Consider the following 19,119-nt stretch of genomic DNA (forward strand, 5'->3'; position numbering starts at 1 on the left):
TGTCCTGCAAATGCACAAAAAATTTTATTTTAATATTTTTCATGGTTTTCCCATTCTACACAATATCTATTTTTAATTCGAAAACATAAATTTACTTTTTATCTGTTTATTTGAACTTTATTTATGCACAAAAAATGAAAATCTCTTAAAAATTGGTAGGCAAAAAACTTAGTTGATTCACTGTAGGTATATGGGAAAGTTTTTCCCAAATTGCAAAACATTAAATGCCTATAAATTAAAAATTAAAAGTTAAAAATAACTTTTTTAAAGCCTTTGGTGATTTTAGTCTACTGATGGTCTACTTTCATTTCCCTTTGGTATCATTCGGGAAAGACTTTCTTGTTGCACAGTGTTATGAACCGATACTAATAAAATTTTGTAAATAGATTTTGTTTCGTATTTAATAAGCAAACCCTTTTCTGTACACGTATTTGTAAACCAGCAAATATCATTATCTACAAAAAATTTGTTAAGATATTTTGGCTTTAATATATACAGACATTTTTATAGCTGTATGATTCATAATTTTTATACCCTACACCACTATAGTGGGGAGGGTATTATACGTTTGTGCTGATGTTTGTAACATACAAAAATATTGGTCCAATACCCACCTTAAAGTATACCGATCGATTCAGAATCATTTTCTGAGTCTATTAAGACATGTCCGTCCGTCCGTCTGTCCGGCTGGCTGGCTGTCCATGTAAACCTTGTGCGCAAGGTACAGGCCGAAATTTTCAAGATAATTTGATGAAATGTGGACCAAGCATGTTTTTTGGTACAGGGACAAAGCCTATTGAAATCGAAATCGGTCCATTATATTACCTAGCCCCCATACAACCGTACCTCCCGATTTGAACTTTTTATGCCATAATTACGTCAAATATTATATTATCTCTCTAAAAATTGGCACAAATAAGTTTTATATAAGTATAAATGATACTGCAGATTTTCGTAAGGATCGGCCTATATTTGACCCTAGCCCCCATACAAACCCCCTTCAAAAAATGACTTAAACGTCTAAAATTGACTTGTAACCATTTGTATCGCAATGAAACTCAACAAAACTAACTGTTATTTAGAAATATATCCTTTTCCCAAATTTACCGAGGATCGGCCCATATTTGACCTATATAAAGCCTCATTTAGAAATTTTAGTTTTTTATCAATAAACGGCTTAAATATTTTGGAATTATGGTAATATTCAACATAAAAGTTTCTTTACAAAAAATAAAAATTTTATAAAAGTAAAAATTGTAAAAATATACTCATGGTGTAGGGTATCATATGGTCGGCCATGCCCGACTATACTTTCCTACTTGTTTTAATTATTTATTTCCCATTTTTTTTTTTGTTTTGAACCCCAAATAAGTTTTAAATTATTTGGGGTTAAATTATTAAAATTTTTTATCATGAAATAGAGATAAAGGAACATCACATGAGTTGTGAAATTGAAAAGAAGCAGATACCCCAGGAAAATTAGATAAAAAAGAGCAATCTTTGGAATTTCAGATATCTAAATGAAAATTGGCACATAGCTTTCCCTTAGCATAATTAGTAATAAATTTAAAGTCACTTAAAATAACTTGTGCGTGAGGCGAGATATTGGATGTCAATGGTAACAAAAGGTAACAAAAATTAGTTTTTGCGAATATCTAGCTTAATATGCGTCGGACGCATTTTAATGTTATTATAATCTCTATGGAGAATTTATTTTTTTTACATTTTGGTTGAAGAATAATTTTGCGTATCATTAGTTGTTGTCGAGCTACAGTGCATTATTTTTCTACTGCACTTATATTTTCAAATCTTATTAAAGATAAATTAGTCATTAATAAAAATAAATTAGTCATAACTTTTCCTTCTCTTATAAGCAGTTAATATATACTTATGCACTATTACACGTTTTATCTCAAATTCGATCTATGGCACATAGTGCAATGTCTTTCTGTCTATAATTTTCAGATCACAGGTCATATTTCTGATAAGAATTGGAAAAAAATGGTGGTCAAATCCAGATATTTAGGGTAATATTTTCACCAAATTTTATTACAATTGGGCGTTATCATTAAATATTTTTAACAAATTTTTAAATTTTCAAAAAAGTAAAAACACTTTGGTTTTCATTAATATTGAAAACATATTAAAGTCGGATTTCTATATTAGAGATAGTTGAAGTCGTAGTCTGATTTCAATGCAATTTGGTGGAAAAATATTTCTGCCTTTTTATACCCTACACCACTATAGTGGGGAGGGTATTTTACGTTTGTGCTGATGTTTGTAACATACAAAAATATTATCTTTAAGTATACCGATCGATACAGAATCATTTTTTGAGTCGATTAAAAATTGGCACAAATAAGTTTTATGTAAGTATAAATGACACTGCAGATTTTCGTAAGGAACGGCACTTATTTGACCCTAGCCCCCATACAAACCCCACTTCAAAAAATGTCTTAAACGTGTAAAATTGACTTGTAACCATTTGTATCGCAATGAAACTCAACAAAACTAACTGTTATTTAAAACTATATCATTTTCCCAAATTTACCGAGGATCAGCTGATATTTGACCTATATAAAGCCTCATTTAGAAATTTTAGTTTTTTTTTTTTATCAATAAATTGCTTAAAAATTTTGGAATTATGGTAATATTCAACATAAAAGTTTCTTTATAAACAAGTAAGAGTGCTATATTCGGCTGTGCCGAATCTTATTTACCCTTCACCATAGTGTATTTTAAACATAATTGATCTTAGTTTAGTTAATAAAAACATTAAAAAAATTTGAGTCGATTTAAGCCGAATGTTTCGGCGGCGGCTCAAGCAACTAAATATAGTTCGGCGGCGGCTAAGCTTCGACTCGAAGCCGGTCGACTTCGACCTCTGATTCATTGCTGGTAAACATTGACGAGACGTAGATTTTGGTTCTGTTTATCGTAAAAAAATTGTTTTAAAAAGCACTTGGAAAAAATTTGTGTTAGTTTTAAATTTCAAACTTACATTATTCGCATAAAAATTATTGTACAATAACTCACAATCTACTCTCATATAATTGAAAACGTTTTAAATACTTATTTCTATTCATTAGAAAATATATTTGCAAAACAAAAGGGAAAATTATTTTATTTTAACCAAAAATGTAAATCATATTTTTTGCTGTGTATTTTTTTTGTATGTTTGGATTCCAAACATACAAAAAAATACACAGCTGAATAAAACCAAATACATCTACACACACATGTACATCTTTTTCTATATACAGTGTTTTTGTTGCTTTTTTAACAATTTTTTGATGAAATTTTCAGAGGTTGTCTCGGATTTTTGCTCATATCTCCGTTGTATACCGACCGATTTTGCTGATTTTAAATAGCGATCTTCTCGAAAGCATGTCTAATAGAATTATTGAAGATTCGGATCTCGCCGATATCTGGGGTCCTCTAAAAACTGATTTCAACAAACAGACAGACGGACATGGCTCCGCTATCTATAAGGATCAAGAATATATATACTTTATAGGGTCGGAAAATTATATTATAGAAATTACAAACGGAATGACAAACTTATATATACTCTTTTTACGAAGGTGAAGGTTATAAAAATAAAAATTTTTAAAATATACTTATCGTGTAGGGCAGGGGTCGGCAAACAACGGCTCGCGAGTCAAATGGTGCTCTTTAGATGTGGAGCTGTGGCTCTTTAGTTTCTTACTCACATTTTATTTTATAAAAACAATATTTATATATTTTATTTTTAACGAGCAATGTATTAAAACCAACAAAACAATAAACACATCTTTGTAACTTTGATTAATGGTTTCATTTTCATCACTAACTTCTATTTTATCCCGTTGTATGTCGTCACTAGTATGTGTTCTTATAAACTTTTTTATGACGAATTTTACCACTATGCTGGTATTATTAAGCCTGTTTTGAGCTTTAAAGTCATTTCCATAAGACGAATTTCTGTGGGGTATGGACAACAATGATATTAGATCAGTTATGAGCGTTAGAATCATTTTCTGAAGTAGATCTTATGTAAGGAGACTGGTCAATTATATCCCGACTGTGTAACACATTATTAAGTGACATAAAAGCGATAGGGTTCTAATGGATATCTAATATGAGAGGTAGGAACAAATATGAGCCGATCGTTACTATATTTGGTAAAGCTATTTTTGTTCCTGTTTGTTTGTGTTGCTATAATTAAGCCAGTTATGAGTGTTAAAATCAAATTCGAAAATGTATTTTTGTTCTTATACAACTTATTTACGTCGAATTTCGTCGCTTTACTACTGTCGTTCCACTCTAATGAACGTTTATCTTTATATAACAAGTGCTAAAAAATGCTAAAAGTCTTTAAGAAAGATTACTTGCAGAATTGTCTTGTAGATAATGAAAAAAAGTTTTTTTGGAGATAATTAATGAAGTATTAGTAATGTTTCAATAAATAAACATTTTGTGGCTCTTTTAAAAACCATGTTTTTTAAACTGCAAATTTTGGCTCTTCCGACTCAAAAGTTTGCCGAACCTTGGTGTAGGGTATTATATGGTCGGTCATGCCCGACTATACTTTCCTACTTGTTTGATTATGTCCACTAATTCGGATAGACGGACATTAAACTATGGACCAAAGAGTGATGCTGTGAAAAGGGATATGACAGAAATTAATTATGTTCTATTGGCTTATATAAGATAGACAAAATTCGACATTATCTGTATTGGAGTTAAAAATATTAAAATTTGAAAATATCATTGCAATGAAAAAATACTGCACAATTGCTCGAAAACAGTGAAAATATTCTGCAACAGAATATAGGAAATTCAAATCTCTATAGAAATTATAATAACATCGAAATGTGTACGACGCATAATAAGGGAGATATTCGCTAAAAACAGATTTTTGTAACCTTTGACTTTCAACAATTAATCGTCGTTCGGTTAATCGATTAATTTTTGACGATTAATCGTTCGAATAAATGAAAATTATCAAATATCGAATAAACCGAATAATTTCTATCAATTAACCGATTAAGAAAAACTCACTATTTAGCAGTAAAATTACTAAGTATTTTCTACAAAATTTAATATTTTTATAATAAATTTTCTTAATTTCTTAATCAATTTTCTATAATAAAGAAAATTTATTTGATGATTTTTGAAAAGAAATCATGGAAATAATTATATTGCTTTTATTTTTTCAACCTGTTTTTTTGAGAACATTGTTGTGTTCTTAAGTATATCCAATAAGTTTTCAGCAACAGTTATAGTTGAACTTGTGTTCAATGGAACGTATGAATTGTAGAACTCGTTGAAAATCTTAAAAACAGTAATGTCTTTATATCCAGGATCGGCAGACATATACTACTACATTTTGCACTTGTATAAGTGAAAGAGCGAAAAAACAAGAAATGAGAAATCATTATACTCTCATCTCCACAAAAATGCATGTATGGAAAACTAATATTTAGAAATAATATTAATGTAACACAAAACTAATATTTTTTAGTTTAAAAGTAGCAAATATTTTTTGCCCTGTTTTGCACATATTTATTTTAAATATTAGAATATATGTATATAAAACACAAATTTGAGCTTTTTAACTATATTTGCAATTAAATATATACATATTAAAGATAAAAATTAAACAAAAGTAGGTACATTAAATTTTGGTTAATTATTATAATTTGCAAATTCTGTTGAAAGAAAAAACATTTAAAAAAGTTAATAATTCTAAAAACTATTAAATGTGTAGTGTAGATACTAAAATAGCACAACAATAATTAGTATTATCCATCCCATCATTAATATACTTTAGTTCATTTTCATTGCAAAAGCAAGAAACGAGCGACAACACAACCTTCTTTTATGACAGCTCAAATGAGACTGAATTGTGTTTTCTATGGGTGTGAGTAATCTGTGTAAATTTAGTATCGGCCAAAAAACACTGTGTATAGGAGTTGCCGATCGTGGCTTTATATAGAAAAGCATTTCACATAAACAGGAATAATTTCTAGTATTTGAGAAAAAACTGAACAAAGAATTGAAGTGAAAGAAGTGAAGATAATATTTTTATTTTCAAACATGGAAAAATCTATGCGTACAGGAAAATGTGTACCATTAGTATTAACCCTGTGTACTCAGTTTTTCATAATCAGCTCTTATGCTCCTGTAAAAGGACTTTAAAGTTTAAAAGACATCCAATTTCCAAAAGATGGAATTCCAGGTTTATATTAAAAAGTTGGTATTATATTAATTTCAAATGAAGCTGAGTTTCTCTGCTTTGAAATAATATAATTTATTTCAAATCATCAAGATCATCAAGAATGAATGGAAAATCTTAAAGATGTCAGAAAAAAGTAGTTAAGAGTTTTTGAGTTTTAATTTAATTTTTATTTTTTCGTTTTTTTCTCTAAGTGAGACAGGTATATGATATAGATAGAGTGTACAGGTTCCCAGCTTTCATTTGATACCAATATTAGCGTTATAAAATATATATAAATATTTTAAATATTCGTTTGTAGTCCTTTAAACTTTGAAATCCTTTTATAAGGACATTAAAATCGGAGTACGCAGTACTATAAGTGAAATCTATTTTCATATGCTTATTAACTTTTCTATATGTGAATGCTTTTTTCAAAATTGTTCAGGGTGTATATGAAGAAAATTATTTTTAAAAGCAATAATAACATCTAGTTGCCTTTTTTCGAATAACCGAAATTTTTAATTATCCGATTATTAACCGGCTAACGCAAAACCTCAAATAATTATTTGTCGAATAAACCGAATAAGACAAAACCCCGAATAATTGAATACCCAACTAATTACGCTAAGGGGAAGCAATGTGCAAAATTTTCATTTATCTGTCTAAAATTCTGCAGAAAAAACCTAATTTTCCTAGGCTAAGATTACTATAGGAAAAAAATCGGAATTAAGATATCGAAAATCCTATTATTACATTTCTATTTACATGATACTTACCAAGAATTGCAACTACCATTTCGTCTTTTATAACTTCCATGGAACCGTTGCATAAATAATATATATAGTTGAGAGCATCACCCTTATGTATAAGATATTCTCCGGGAGCACAAAAATTAGTTTTTATATGTAGAGAAAGCAGTTTAAGACAACCCTAAAATTAAATTTATTCTTCTAAATTGAAAATTTTTCTAAGTTAAGAAAAACTTACTTGAGATGCACCCTCAAAAATAGGCAATTGAAGAATTTCTCTATGCAAATGCATTGAAACGTCTCCTCTCAGTTCTTCAGGAAATTCTCGTAATGTCTTAAAAAGTAGATGAAAAAAATGTAATTATAAAATGTAACATTAAATTTAATACCTTTATATAATTAATGCTGATTATCAGGGACACTGCTCTAATAAAAACGCTTTTAATATGTAAGAAAATCATATATGTTCTTAAAATATAATAACAATGTTCTTAAAAATATATATTTTTTTAACATTGAGAAGCACAAAAATTGGTTACTTTTGCGAAATTGTAGGGATTTTTGAAATTTAAAAAAAATATATATATTTTTATATACTAGAGTACATAAAGCTTCGCTTCCCTAATCGAAATTTAATTAGAAATTCAGACTATTAATGAGTCCTCAAGTAACCTAGAGATTATACTCTTAAAAGTTTTTTTGTTGTACTTCTGAAAGTAGTTATTTTACCCATCTTTTGGAGAAATGATTATTACTTTTTACTAATATGCCACCATCTGGTTAACTCAAATTTATATCTTTCGGGTCAATCGTCACATTATTGTCCCATAGTATTCTAGAGAGTAGTCACTTGAAATTTTTAAATTTTAGTTCCATTAATATCTTACCACCTAGCTGACTCCAACTCGTATGTTTTTGGTCTTTCGCTACAAATAAACAGAATGAAGACATTGACTTCTTCGTAGGACAAGCCCATGTTAAAATAGTTGGTCGCATGGGTAGTCAGGTGGCTAGGGGCCACCACAAGTGGTAGGTTAAGTGTTCAGTTCGGGACTGTCCCGTCGAACTGCTGGGTAACTATTTCTTGCTTTTTATGAACACATCTTAATTACCGGAAATTTGATAACTATTGTGATGCAAAAACATATTTTATAAAGAATACTATTAAAAATTTAAAAAAGTTGTTGGTGGCGTTGATAGTGTATTTGAAAGTGTTATATAAAGAAAAAACATTAAAGAATTATAAAAAAACAAGTTTAATTAGATTCTAAGTAAATTTTTAATAAAATAAGGAGTTTTCCTGTTAATTTTTTGCAATATTCTTCACATACAATATCTTCAATGTGTATATTATACCCACCATCAAAAAAGATGGGGGTATATTGATTTTGTCATTCCGTTTGTAACACATCGAAATATTGGTCACAGACCCACAAAAGTATATATATTCTGGGTCGTCATTAAATTCTAAGACGATCTAGCCATGTCTGTCTGTTGAAAGCACGATAGAGTCCGAATAGAAAGAGCTAGAGGGTTGAAATTTCTCGAAAATATTTTTTATAGGTAAGGTTTGTTTGGTATTGAAAATGGGCAATATCGGTCCACGTTCTCGGTAGCCCCTCGAAAAGCAGCTTTAACAGTCATAACTTGTTTAAAAACATGAATATAGCGATGAAATTCGACATAAGTAAGATTCTTATGATCCAAAATCACTATGCAAAATTTTATGAGGATCGGTCCATAATTGACCCTACCCCCCAATACAAAAGGACTTTAACGTTCATTACTGGTTTAAAAATACTAGTATATAGATGAAATTCAACATAAGTAAGTTTCATACCAGTCAAAATCTATCTAAAAAATTTTATGAGGATCGGTCCCATATAACGCTCATTAATGGCTTAAAAATACGAGTGTAGCGATGAAATTCGACACCAATAAATTTAATACGAACCAAATTTTGTCTACTAAATTTTATTAGGTCCCCTTCAGAAAATTACTTTAACGCCTTTAACTGGCATAAAAATACAAGTATATAGCATGAATTCCATGATAAATCAAATAAGAATTGACCGATGGTCCTTAGATTTCTTTAATTTTTTGTAAACACATACTCTTTTAGACACATAAGACATATCAACGCTAAATTCTTAAAAAATTTAGAGGAATTCGATTTTTATGGCGATTTTAATTTGTTCGAATAGTGCAAAAAATCAAAAAGGAATATAAAACTTTTAACTTTTGCCGATTTTTTTAAATGTTTTAAATTGATTTTTTTTTTTTTTTTAATTTTATTGATATTTTATGCATTAAACAAAATTTAAAACTGCTTAAAAGACATTACTTATCATAACTAATGTACACATTCATAAAAATGAATTTCTAAATAATATTTCTTAAGATAAATGCATTTTTGATGCAAGTGCACCTGAGAGCGTTTTTCAAATTGTTCTCCCTATTGATAGTATTTTGAAATATCATAAATCAAAACTTGCTATTTAAATATTATGTATATAATTTTTTTATTAAACGAATATGCAACATCATTTTTCGCGATATTATAAAAATTATTTTTTTTAGTTTAAGTTAGTTAACTTTATATACATTTGTCAATAATGCTCTTACAAGATACGTTAAACATGGAGTAAAATGTAGAAAATGCACCCAATATGCATTTGCCATAAAAATGCTTTTATCTTAACAAATATTATCTAGAAATTAATTTTTATTAACGTGTACATTAGTCGTAACCGAATTTAAGTATTCACATCCCAATTGTAATCAGTAATGTATTTTAAGCAGTTTTAAATTCTGTTAAATGCATAAAATATCAATAAAATTAAAAAAAAAAATTCAATATAAAACATTTAATAAAATCGGCAAAAATAGATGTAATGAACGTCAAAACAAAATATTTTTTTATTTTGCATAAAAAACTTCAAGTAATCGACTTATGCACTTTTAACAAAATTTTAAACAGGGAGAACGATTTCAAAAATGCATTCCAAAAGTGCATTTCTTTAAAAAATGCACTATCTTAAACTTTTTAATAAAAAAATCATATTTAAATGAAAGAGCTCATCCATAGTAATAGTAAATCCGATATAAACTCTCAAAGATATAAAGGTTCAAAGTTTTATACCTTTTTGATTTTTTGTAGTTTTCGATCAAATTAAAATCGCCATAAAAATCGCGTTTCTTCAAATATTTCAAAATAAACAATGGAGTTGTTTTATTTTCTACTTAAAGAACATATATTGATAATATGAAGGAAATTGGAAGACATGAGGTCAAAAATTGTCAGTTTTGCTATGTTCTTTCCAGATGGAATTCGACATAAGTAAGTTTCATTCGAGTCAAACGAGGTTTTTTTAAGAGTGATGAAAACAATCATACAGCTCATCTCGCACACTGTTCTCTCTTACCTACATAAATTCGGCTTTCTCAAAATGTTGTTATTGTATTTCTGTGTGGATTTTAAAAAAGTTGCGTGCAGATCTTACGCCTGTAAAGGCGTAAAAATTTTTGTAAAAATTTACAAAAACAAAATACATTACTTTCTAATTTTGATCATCATTTTGAATATTTTATTGCGTTTTTATAAACCAAAAAGAAAATTAAATTATAATAAGTAGATAGAATAAAAATATTGAAAACGAACACTTTTTAATACACTAACAAGATTATTTAATGCAGAAACATTCTTGCTCTCAAAATTCAGAAGAAAAAGTGTATTTCATTGTGATCAGTTGTGTGATATAGTGTGAAATTTAGATTTTGTAATAATAATAACATAAGTTTAATATATGATACGCATAAGTTAGATTTTAGTGAGTGTAAAACAATATAAAAAAGTAGATAAAAATATTATAAAGACGCTTTTATAACATAGAAGAGTGTAAAATTGTAATAATTTCCAGTTTCACTATTATTAAGGCAAAACTGGAAATTTACTACTATGTTATAAAAAAGTGACTTGAGACTGTAACGAAATCAACTTATCAAGTAAGATCACATCAAATTAGATTGTTTTAAACTTTAAGCTGTACCGTTATGGTTACAATTTGGATACAAATTGTTGGCAGGGACCTCGCATGATAGGAAATCGCGATTTTGGGCAATGACATGTGATACACTTAATTAGTTGTACATAATAAAACCAGTGAAATGGTGTATTCTATCTTTTCGGGGGTAATTCTTCATTTCAAACTTAAAAAAAGAAAAAATATAATAATTATAATCGACTCACCTCGTATATGTCTATTCCGTGATTAAGAGACCATGAGGTTTGAAAATAGTCTTCAATCCTTTGTTTCAGTTCTTTCGGCATCTGTAATAAATAAATTTAAGGAAATATTATTAAATTTATCACTACTTTAAAAGTAGCACTAAGTGATATTTGATGACATCCAAAGAATTCTATATTTTTAAAATTGTATATCTTATACATATATTTTTTACTAACATTTGAATGAGTTTAAAAAATAAATTTTTGTGGTTCTATGTTCCCAATAGGCGTTCAAAACATGGAATTCAACTTGAATTCCACCTTATTTTTCAAATATTTTTCAATTAAAAAATGTTTGTACTATTTTAAAGTTTTATTCAAACTTTATTTTCATTGTCAAAAAAATAGTAATTTCGAGATTTTCCAAGATTTAAACCGAGAAAGCAAAAAAATAATTATTAAAATATAATGAAAAAAATTGTTAAAAAAACAGATATGAAATTATAGTCGGGTATGGCCGACCATATAATACCTTACACCATGAGTATATTTTTAATATTTTTATTTTTCATAAAGAAACTTTTATGTTGAATTTTACCTTAATTCCAAAGTATTTAAGTAATTTTTTGATAAAAAAAAACAAAATTTTCTGGAGGTTTCATATAGGAGTATAGGTCAAACATAGGCCGATCCTCATTAAATTTGGGAAAAGCATATATTTTTAAATAACAGTTAGTTTTGTTGAGTTTCATTGCGATATAAAGTCAGTTTTAAACGTTTAAGACATTTTTAAAGGGGGTTTGTGGGGGGCTAGGGTCAAAAAAGGGCCGATCATTACGAAAATCTGCAGTATCATTTATATGATAGATTGCTGTTTGATCTCATAGTGGATAGACGTGTTTTAAATCGCTCTCACGAGAAAATAACATTGTAAACATAAATTCTTAATTAAAATATAAAAAAGATAAGTACAGCGAATGGAATTAATTAAATTAACTAAATACATACTTATATATATTATTAATATTAAAAATACATTAAAATCAAATAAATTGTCGTTTTCGTTAATGCAAATATTAACAAAAACAAATTGTAGCAAAACAAAAAGTATAAAAAACAAAAAAAAAACAAAAATAATAACAACAAAACCTTAAATAAAGTGTAGTGTTTGTGTTATTGTGCATCAGTTTCTCTAACTCTCCAATAAGTGAAAGGAGGCTCAGTAGCAATGAAAAAATGAATACTTTGTTATGAGCTCTCCATACAACAAAAACAATAATTATTATCCCAAAAATCATAAAAATTATTTAAGTGTAAAAACAACAACAAATGAGAGATCTTCTCTTTCGAGTGCGCCAAAACAAATTGTTTTGTAGATAATAGCGCAAAAGAAAAAATAAATAAACAAACAACAAACAGCCTCCTCCCCTTTATTTGCGCGAACCTACCACAAATCTATTGGTTAATAAGTTGTCCCAACTTCTTGGCAAAGAAAATTTCCACGAAGTCTCCCTACGCAAAAGAAACATTCAGGAAACAAAAAATTCAGAAAAGTCGTTTAGAACAATACTTAGTTGATAGTTTCGATTCTGACAAAAGAAATTATTACACATATCAACTAAAAAGTGCAAAGGGTTTGGCAGTAGTTATCAAAGGTGTAGATAGTTCTATACCAAATGATGACATTAAAAAGGCGCTAGAGACTGAAGGTTATGATGTGAAGTCCATTCACAATGTATTTAACAAGGACAAAATTCCTCAACCAATGTTTAGAGTTGAAATTACTTTTAACTCTTCACAATTGAAGAAAAGGGTGATACTCATCCCATATATAGTTTAAGATATCTTCTTAATCGCAAAATAACTGTAGAGGAACCCATTAAACGCAGAGGTCCTCCTCAATGCCTAAATTGGCAAGAGTTCGGTCACACCAGAACTTTCTGCAAATTACCATCTGTTTGTATGAGATGCGGTGGCATCCATAAAAGCCAAGATTGTCCCCACCCAAAAACAGATAAAAATAAAAGAAAATGCAGTAACTGTGGTCAAAATCACACTGCTAACTATCGCGGATATCCAGTATATATACACATGCAACAATTAAATAAGGCCAGAAGACCTTTATGTGCTCAATATAAAGCTTCTAACTTCCCAAGTCTTCTTAATACTTCTAGTGCTCAATATAGAAGTATCACAAATAAAAGCAATCAGAATAAATCGTATGCCCTACGACAAAAGAGGGTTCCGTTACCCAAAGTAATGCAAAACAAACTTCTAGTGCCCAATATAAAAGTCTTACAAATAAAAATAATGAAAATCTGCAAACAAATAATGAAAATAATACCACGTTATTTTCATATGCACATGCATTCCCCGCTAAATAAAAAATGACTTCCCCAAGAATTTGTTTTTGGAATGCTAACGGCCCTAGCCAACACAAGAATGAAGTTGAACAATTCCTGCTACTTCAGGAAATTGACGTACTACTCGTCTCTGAAACACACTTTACCCTAAAGAATTGTTTCAGAATTAACGGATACTACACTTACGATACAAAACATCCAAGTGGCAGAGCCTGTGGTGGAACAGCCATATTAGTGAGAAAAACTATTAGACATTTCCCAATGCCAGAATACAAAAAGGACCATATCCAGGTCACCTCTATAAATATACCTGGTAGCAGAGTTACAATATCTTCAATATATTGTCCTCCTAGGTATAATATTAATCGAGAGCAGTTTCTCGATTACTATAAAACTCTTGGACCAAGATTCATAGCAGGTGGTGATTATAATGCAAAAAATACATTTTGGGGCTCTCGCCTCATTACTCCCAAAGGCAGACAATTGCTAGAAGCAATATCGCATAACAGACTAGATGCCATATCTAGTGGTCTAGATTCGCGATCTAATTGACTTTGCTGTAATCAAAAACATAAAACGAGAATTTATTTCAGTGATCCCTTCACCGGACCTCTCGTCAGACTACTCGCCAACAGATTTAACGTTATTAGAAACCCCAAATAAATTGCAAAACTATTGTTCTTGCTTCCCTAACAAGATGACGAATTGGTTAAAGTATAAAATGTATGTCAGCTCACACTTGCCACAAAACATTTCATTGAAAAATGACCACGAAATACAATCCGCTGTCGATATATTTACGGATATCTTACAAGATGCTGTCAAAGTTTCTACACCCCCAGTCGCTTTGGGATACTACAAAAATTCGAAATGTCTTAGGAACTTTGAGTCTTTAATTATAGAAAAGAGAACACTCAGCCGTCAATGGCAACAATCGCGATCTCCAAACATAAAGGTTAAACTTAATCAGTGCCAAAGAAGACTTCACATCGCCTTAAAAAATAATAAGGAATCTAATCTGAGAAATTATCTCAAAGACTTAGACCCTACTAAGAAAACGGAATATAGTCTCTGGAAAGCTGTTAGTCATATGCAATGCCCTATTGCATAAGAGACACCCATACGCCTCCAGAATGGTCAATGGGCAAAAAATACTTCAGAGAAACTTGAAGCATTCGCCAATCACTTGGAAAATGTGTTTACTAAAAAAGATACAGATTCTTCTATTAGTGCTAACATTATAAATAATGTGATCCACATCCAATAAAATTCCGGTTCTCTACCGTAAAGCCGACAATCAAAGGTCTAAAGGCAGGAAAATCACCTGGTATAGATAAAATTACTACCACGATGATAAGTAACCTGCCCAATTCAGCACTGAGAATTATTTTGTTCATCTTTAACTCGATGCTACGTATTGGATATTTCCCTACCTCATGGAAAGTATCCGAAATTGTTATGATACCAAAACCGGTAAAAAATGTCACTCAAGTAACATCATACCGTCCCATTAGCCTGTTGTCTATATTCTCAAAACACACTTCCGAACAGGTACATCGAATAACTACTCTTATTCGGAAGGCTTTCGAGACCAAGCAATATTGCTCATTGCGAATGTTCACAAACTGCTTAAAAATTATATATATGAAAGATCTTTTCAAATCAGATCTAAAGAAGTGATCTCTTCACGTCGAAAAAATATCTACAGGAGTACCCCAGGGGAGTATTCTATGTCCGTTCCTATATATTTTATATACTGCAGATATGCCAATGAGCGCACTGACTCACACATCTACATTTGCGGATGATACCGCTTTTGTAAGCATACATGATAACCCTTCAATTGCTTCTGAACAACTCCAGCTTCACATCGGCGAATTGGAAAAGTGGCTGGACAAATGGAAAATAAAGGTCAATGCAACAAAATGTACTCACGTTATATTTACTTTAAGACGAGAAAATTGTCCTCCCGTACAGATAAACAATATACTTAATAATTCCTGAACAAAGCCATGTGAGATATCTTGGTATCCACCTTGATCGCCGCTTAACATGGACTCACCACATTGAAGCCAAGGTTACACAAATAAAATTAAAGTCAGCTCAAATGTACTGGCTAATTGGACCACGGTCAACTCTATACTTAGAATACAAAGTGCATTTGTACAAAACAGTTATAAAACCGATATGTCTATACGGCATTCAACTGTGGGGAACAGCCTCCTCATCTAATGTTGAAAAATTACAAAGAAAGAAGTAAGCACTGTTAAGGTCAATAACAGGTGCTCCGTGGTACATTCGCAATAGTAATATTCATAGGGATCTCAATGCCCCCTTAATACGCGAGGAGATCAAATTCGCTTGTTTAACCTACTTGTCGAAACTAATGGATCACCCAAATCCCCTTGCTAGGGAGTTCTGTCATTTGAGGGTCATAGACGACTGAGAAGAACGGAAACATTGGATTTTGCCAGATAATCAAATTATGGAGAACTTTGGTTGAAATTGCATTGGGAATAACAACGTTAGTTATAATTTAGGTTAAGATTTTAATACTTATTTTAAATTTCTACATAAGAAAGATTCAATATAGAATAAATAAAATCATTTATACTTATATAAAGAGGGGTGAAATAATGGACCGATTTTTTAATAGGTTTCGTCAAAAAAACATGCTTGGTCCAAATTTCATCAAATTATCTTGAAAATTGCGGCCAGTACATTGCGCACAAGGTTTATATGGACAGCCGGACGGACATGTCGGCTCAAAAAATGATTCTGAGTCGATCGGTACAAACATCATCACAAACGTATATTACACTCCCCACTATAGTGGTGTAGGGTGTAAATACACCATCGAAAGTATAAGCTGGAATTCATGTTAAATTCCAATTAAAACACAAGCACGTGAATTTAAATGTTTGAGTGCTTATTATACTTTTGATTTCAAAATCACTACATAAGTACTAGTTGCTTAAGTATGAAAAAATTTATTTGTAAGAATCTCTGACTTTTTTTCTTTTTTGAATTTCTTTGATTTAAAACCAATTATCCACTATTGAGTAAAACAAGGGTACCTAAGCCCTATGCACTTGGTACACTTTTTTTTAGGCAGTGTGTTTTCTATACACTTGTATGCGCTAAGCACTAGCAATACTTTGTTGTTGTTCTTTACTATATTCAAACAAAAGTAAAACAACAACACTTTCGTATTCTTTACTGGTAAACATTGACGAGACGTAGATTTTGTTTTTCGTAAAAAATTTGTATTGAAAAGCACTTGAAAAGATTGGTGTTTAATTTAATTTCAAATCTACATTATTCGCATAAAAATTATTGTACGATCACTCACAATCTACTCTCATATAATTGAAAACGTTTCAGTTACTTGTTTATATTCTTTAAAAAATAAATTTGCAAAACAAAAGTGAACATTATTTTATTTTAACACAAAATGCAAATCATATTTTTTGTATGTGCTCGTCATTATGTTGCTAGTTAATGGGGCTGTCTGAGCACAAATTAAAAAATTTTAAATTTTCAATTACTTGCAAAAGTTTGATTAGATTTGTCAATAAATTTGTTTTCAATAATTAATACAATAAAAAAGTATTTTTTAAATTTAATATTTTACATTCTGACATAAAATATAAATGCCTTCAACTATTTGCAAGTTTGTTTATAATAAATCTAGATATACCTAATATGCTTTGCTCCCTAAAAGCAATATAAAAACCCCACTTTAAGGTAGAATTACCCAAGCGCAACGTACTGTAACTGTAAGAAAACGTGTCAGCTGATCGTTTTTGATTAAGGAAAGACAATGAAAATGCTTACTGAAATGTAGCCGTAACGTTTCAAGCTGTATAAAATATAATTTTATAACCTTTTTACGTGACATTTGTAGAACAGTGATGGCACTTTTGTATGTAGAATAGAACTGTGGTACAAATTCCCTTTTTTCATACTTTTTTTACTTGTATGCACAAATTTGAATTTTTATATTATTATGCTTAAATTTAATAAACCTGTAACGTGCAGTTACAAATCACAATTTACTATATCTCTTCTACATTATCACTACTACTACTATTATTATTGGCAGAATTAACTATTTGCCAAACGTAATGTGTTATAAGTCGCAAATAGTTTATGTGAGTTTTCATATAAGAGATTGGAGAATTAAGGAGTAAAGCAAGCAAGAACCGTGGTACCAAAGTTCTTACTTCACACCGTAACCGAAACCAGTATTTAGCCAATTGAGAGCCGAAGCATTTATCTCATCGGATTGTAGACCGTAGCTATTCGTAATTAGTAATTAGCCGATTGAGATATTCGTATTATTAAGTCATTAGCCGACCGAGAGCCGAAGCATTTATCTCGTCGGATCGTAATCAGTAGTTAGCCGATTAAGAGCCGAAGCATTTATCTCATCGGATTGCACGATATTCGTCATTAGCCGACCGAGAGCCAAAGCATTTATCTCATCGGATCGTAATCAGTAGTTAGCCGATTGAGAGCCGAAGCATTTATCTCACCGGATTGTGTAATATTCGTACTATTGAGTCATTAGCCGACCGAGAGCCGAAGTATTTATCTCGTCGGATCGTAATTAGTAGTTATTTGATTGAGAGCCAAAGCATTTATCATTTATCGAAGATACTAGGCAGCTCTGTGGTATATAAAACCTCAAAGGAAGCAGACCTTTGAAGAACCTGGACAGACTAGGCATACCCCGGATGGAAACAAAAACTGCATCACAAATGGCGAGCAGGGACCCGATTCCAAAACCGAATCAAGTGGAAAAACTACGAACACCACCAACGGCAGCGGAGCGAATCCAAAGAATTACCATCATAGTAGCCATAGTCTTCAGACGGAATCGACTGGATGGATATACCTCTTGCGAAAAGACAAGCTTTGTAGAAGTCTGTTACCAGAACGGGATAAACACGGAAGCGGCAACCGTCGATCAACTAATACGGTTACTGGGAGAGTTGATTCGAAGGAAACGAGAGAGTGCTTCATCCGAGAACTTACTTCGAGCTCTGGAAGAAGAAGTACTTGCAGAGGACAGGAAACCCGTAAAGGAAGGACTGGTACAAAATGTTCCAGTTAAAACGACCGATCCTACAACTCATAATTCACCAAGTGACAGTGAGGTTATGTCCACCATTCGGCGGGATTTAACTTATGACGGAGACGAACACCTAATGGAGTTTATAGAACGGCTGGAAGAATTAGCAGAATGTTATAACTTCACCAGAAGTAAGCTCTTATTAACATTGTTAGAAATTCTGAAAGGACGCGCTCTCCAGTGGTACCGGGTAAAGAGGAATGAAATCGATTCATGGGCAATATTTAAGTAGCAAGCAATTCGATTTTTCCTTCCAATGCGACACTTGTCGCATTTAGAAGAAGCCATTTATCATCGAAAGCAAGGATCAAGGGAAAAGGCAAAGGACTACATAATGACATTGCAAACATGGATTCGGCAACACCCAGAATTAAGGATGTTAAACCACACTGACCGAATATATGACGGATTAATGTGCGAATACAAGTTGTACGTACGAC

The 19,119-nt window shown here is 30.8% G+C and overlaps 1 protein-coding gene across 1 annotated transcript in view; it reads right to left on the reverse strand.

Moving 5' to 3' along the window:
• LOC111682897 (potassium voltage-gated channel subfamily H member 8) overlaps window positions 1–19,119 on the reverse strand; it is a 227,754-nt gene that overhangs the window by 47,570 nt on the left and 161,065 nt on the right. Inside the window, exons 11-13 of the mRNA XM_046953397.1 lie at window positions 11,201–11,281; window positions 7,190–7,285; window positions 6,979–7,132 (exon numbers count right to left, since the gene is read on the reverse strand). Coding sequence (XP_046809353.1) covers window positions 6,979–7,132; window positions 7,190–7,285; window positions 11,201–11,281 — 331 coding nt within the window. The remainder of the gene's footprint in view (window positions 1–6,978; window positions 7,133–7,189; window positions 7,286–11,200; window positions 11,282–19,119) is intronic.

The sequence above is a fragment of the Lucilia cuprina genome, chromosome 6, assembly GCF_022045245.1.
Source record: "Lucilia cuprina isolate Lc7/37 chromosome 6, ASM2204524v1, whole genome shotgun sequence".
In the NCBI taxonomy this organism is placed as follows: Eukaryota; Metazoa; Arthropoda; class Insecta; order Diptera; family Calliphoridae; genus Lucilia; species Lucilia cuprina.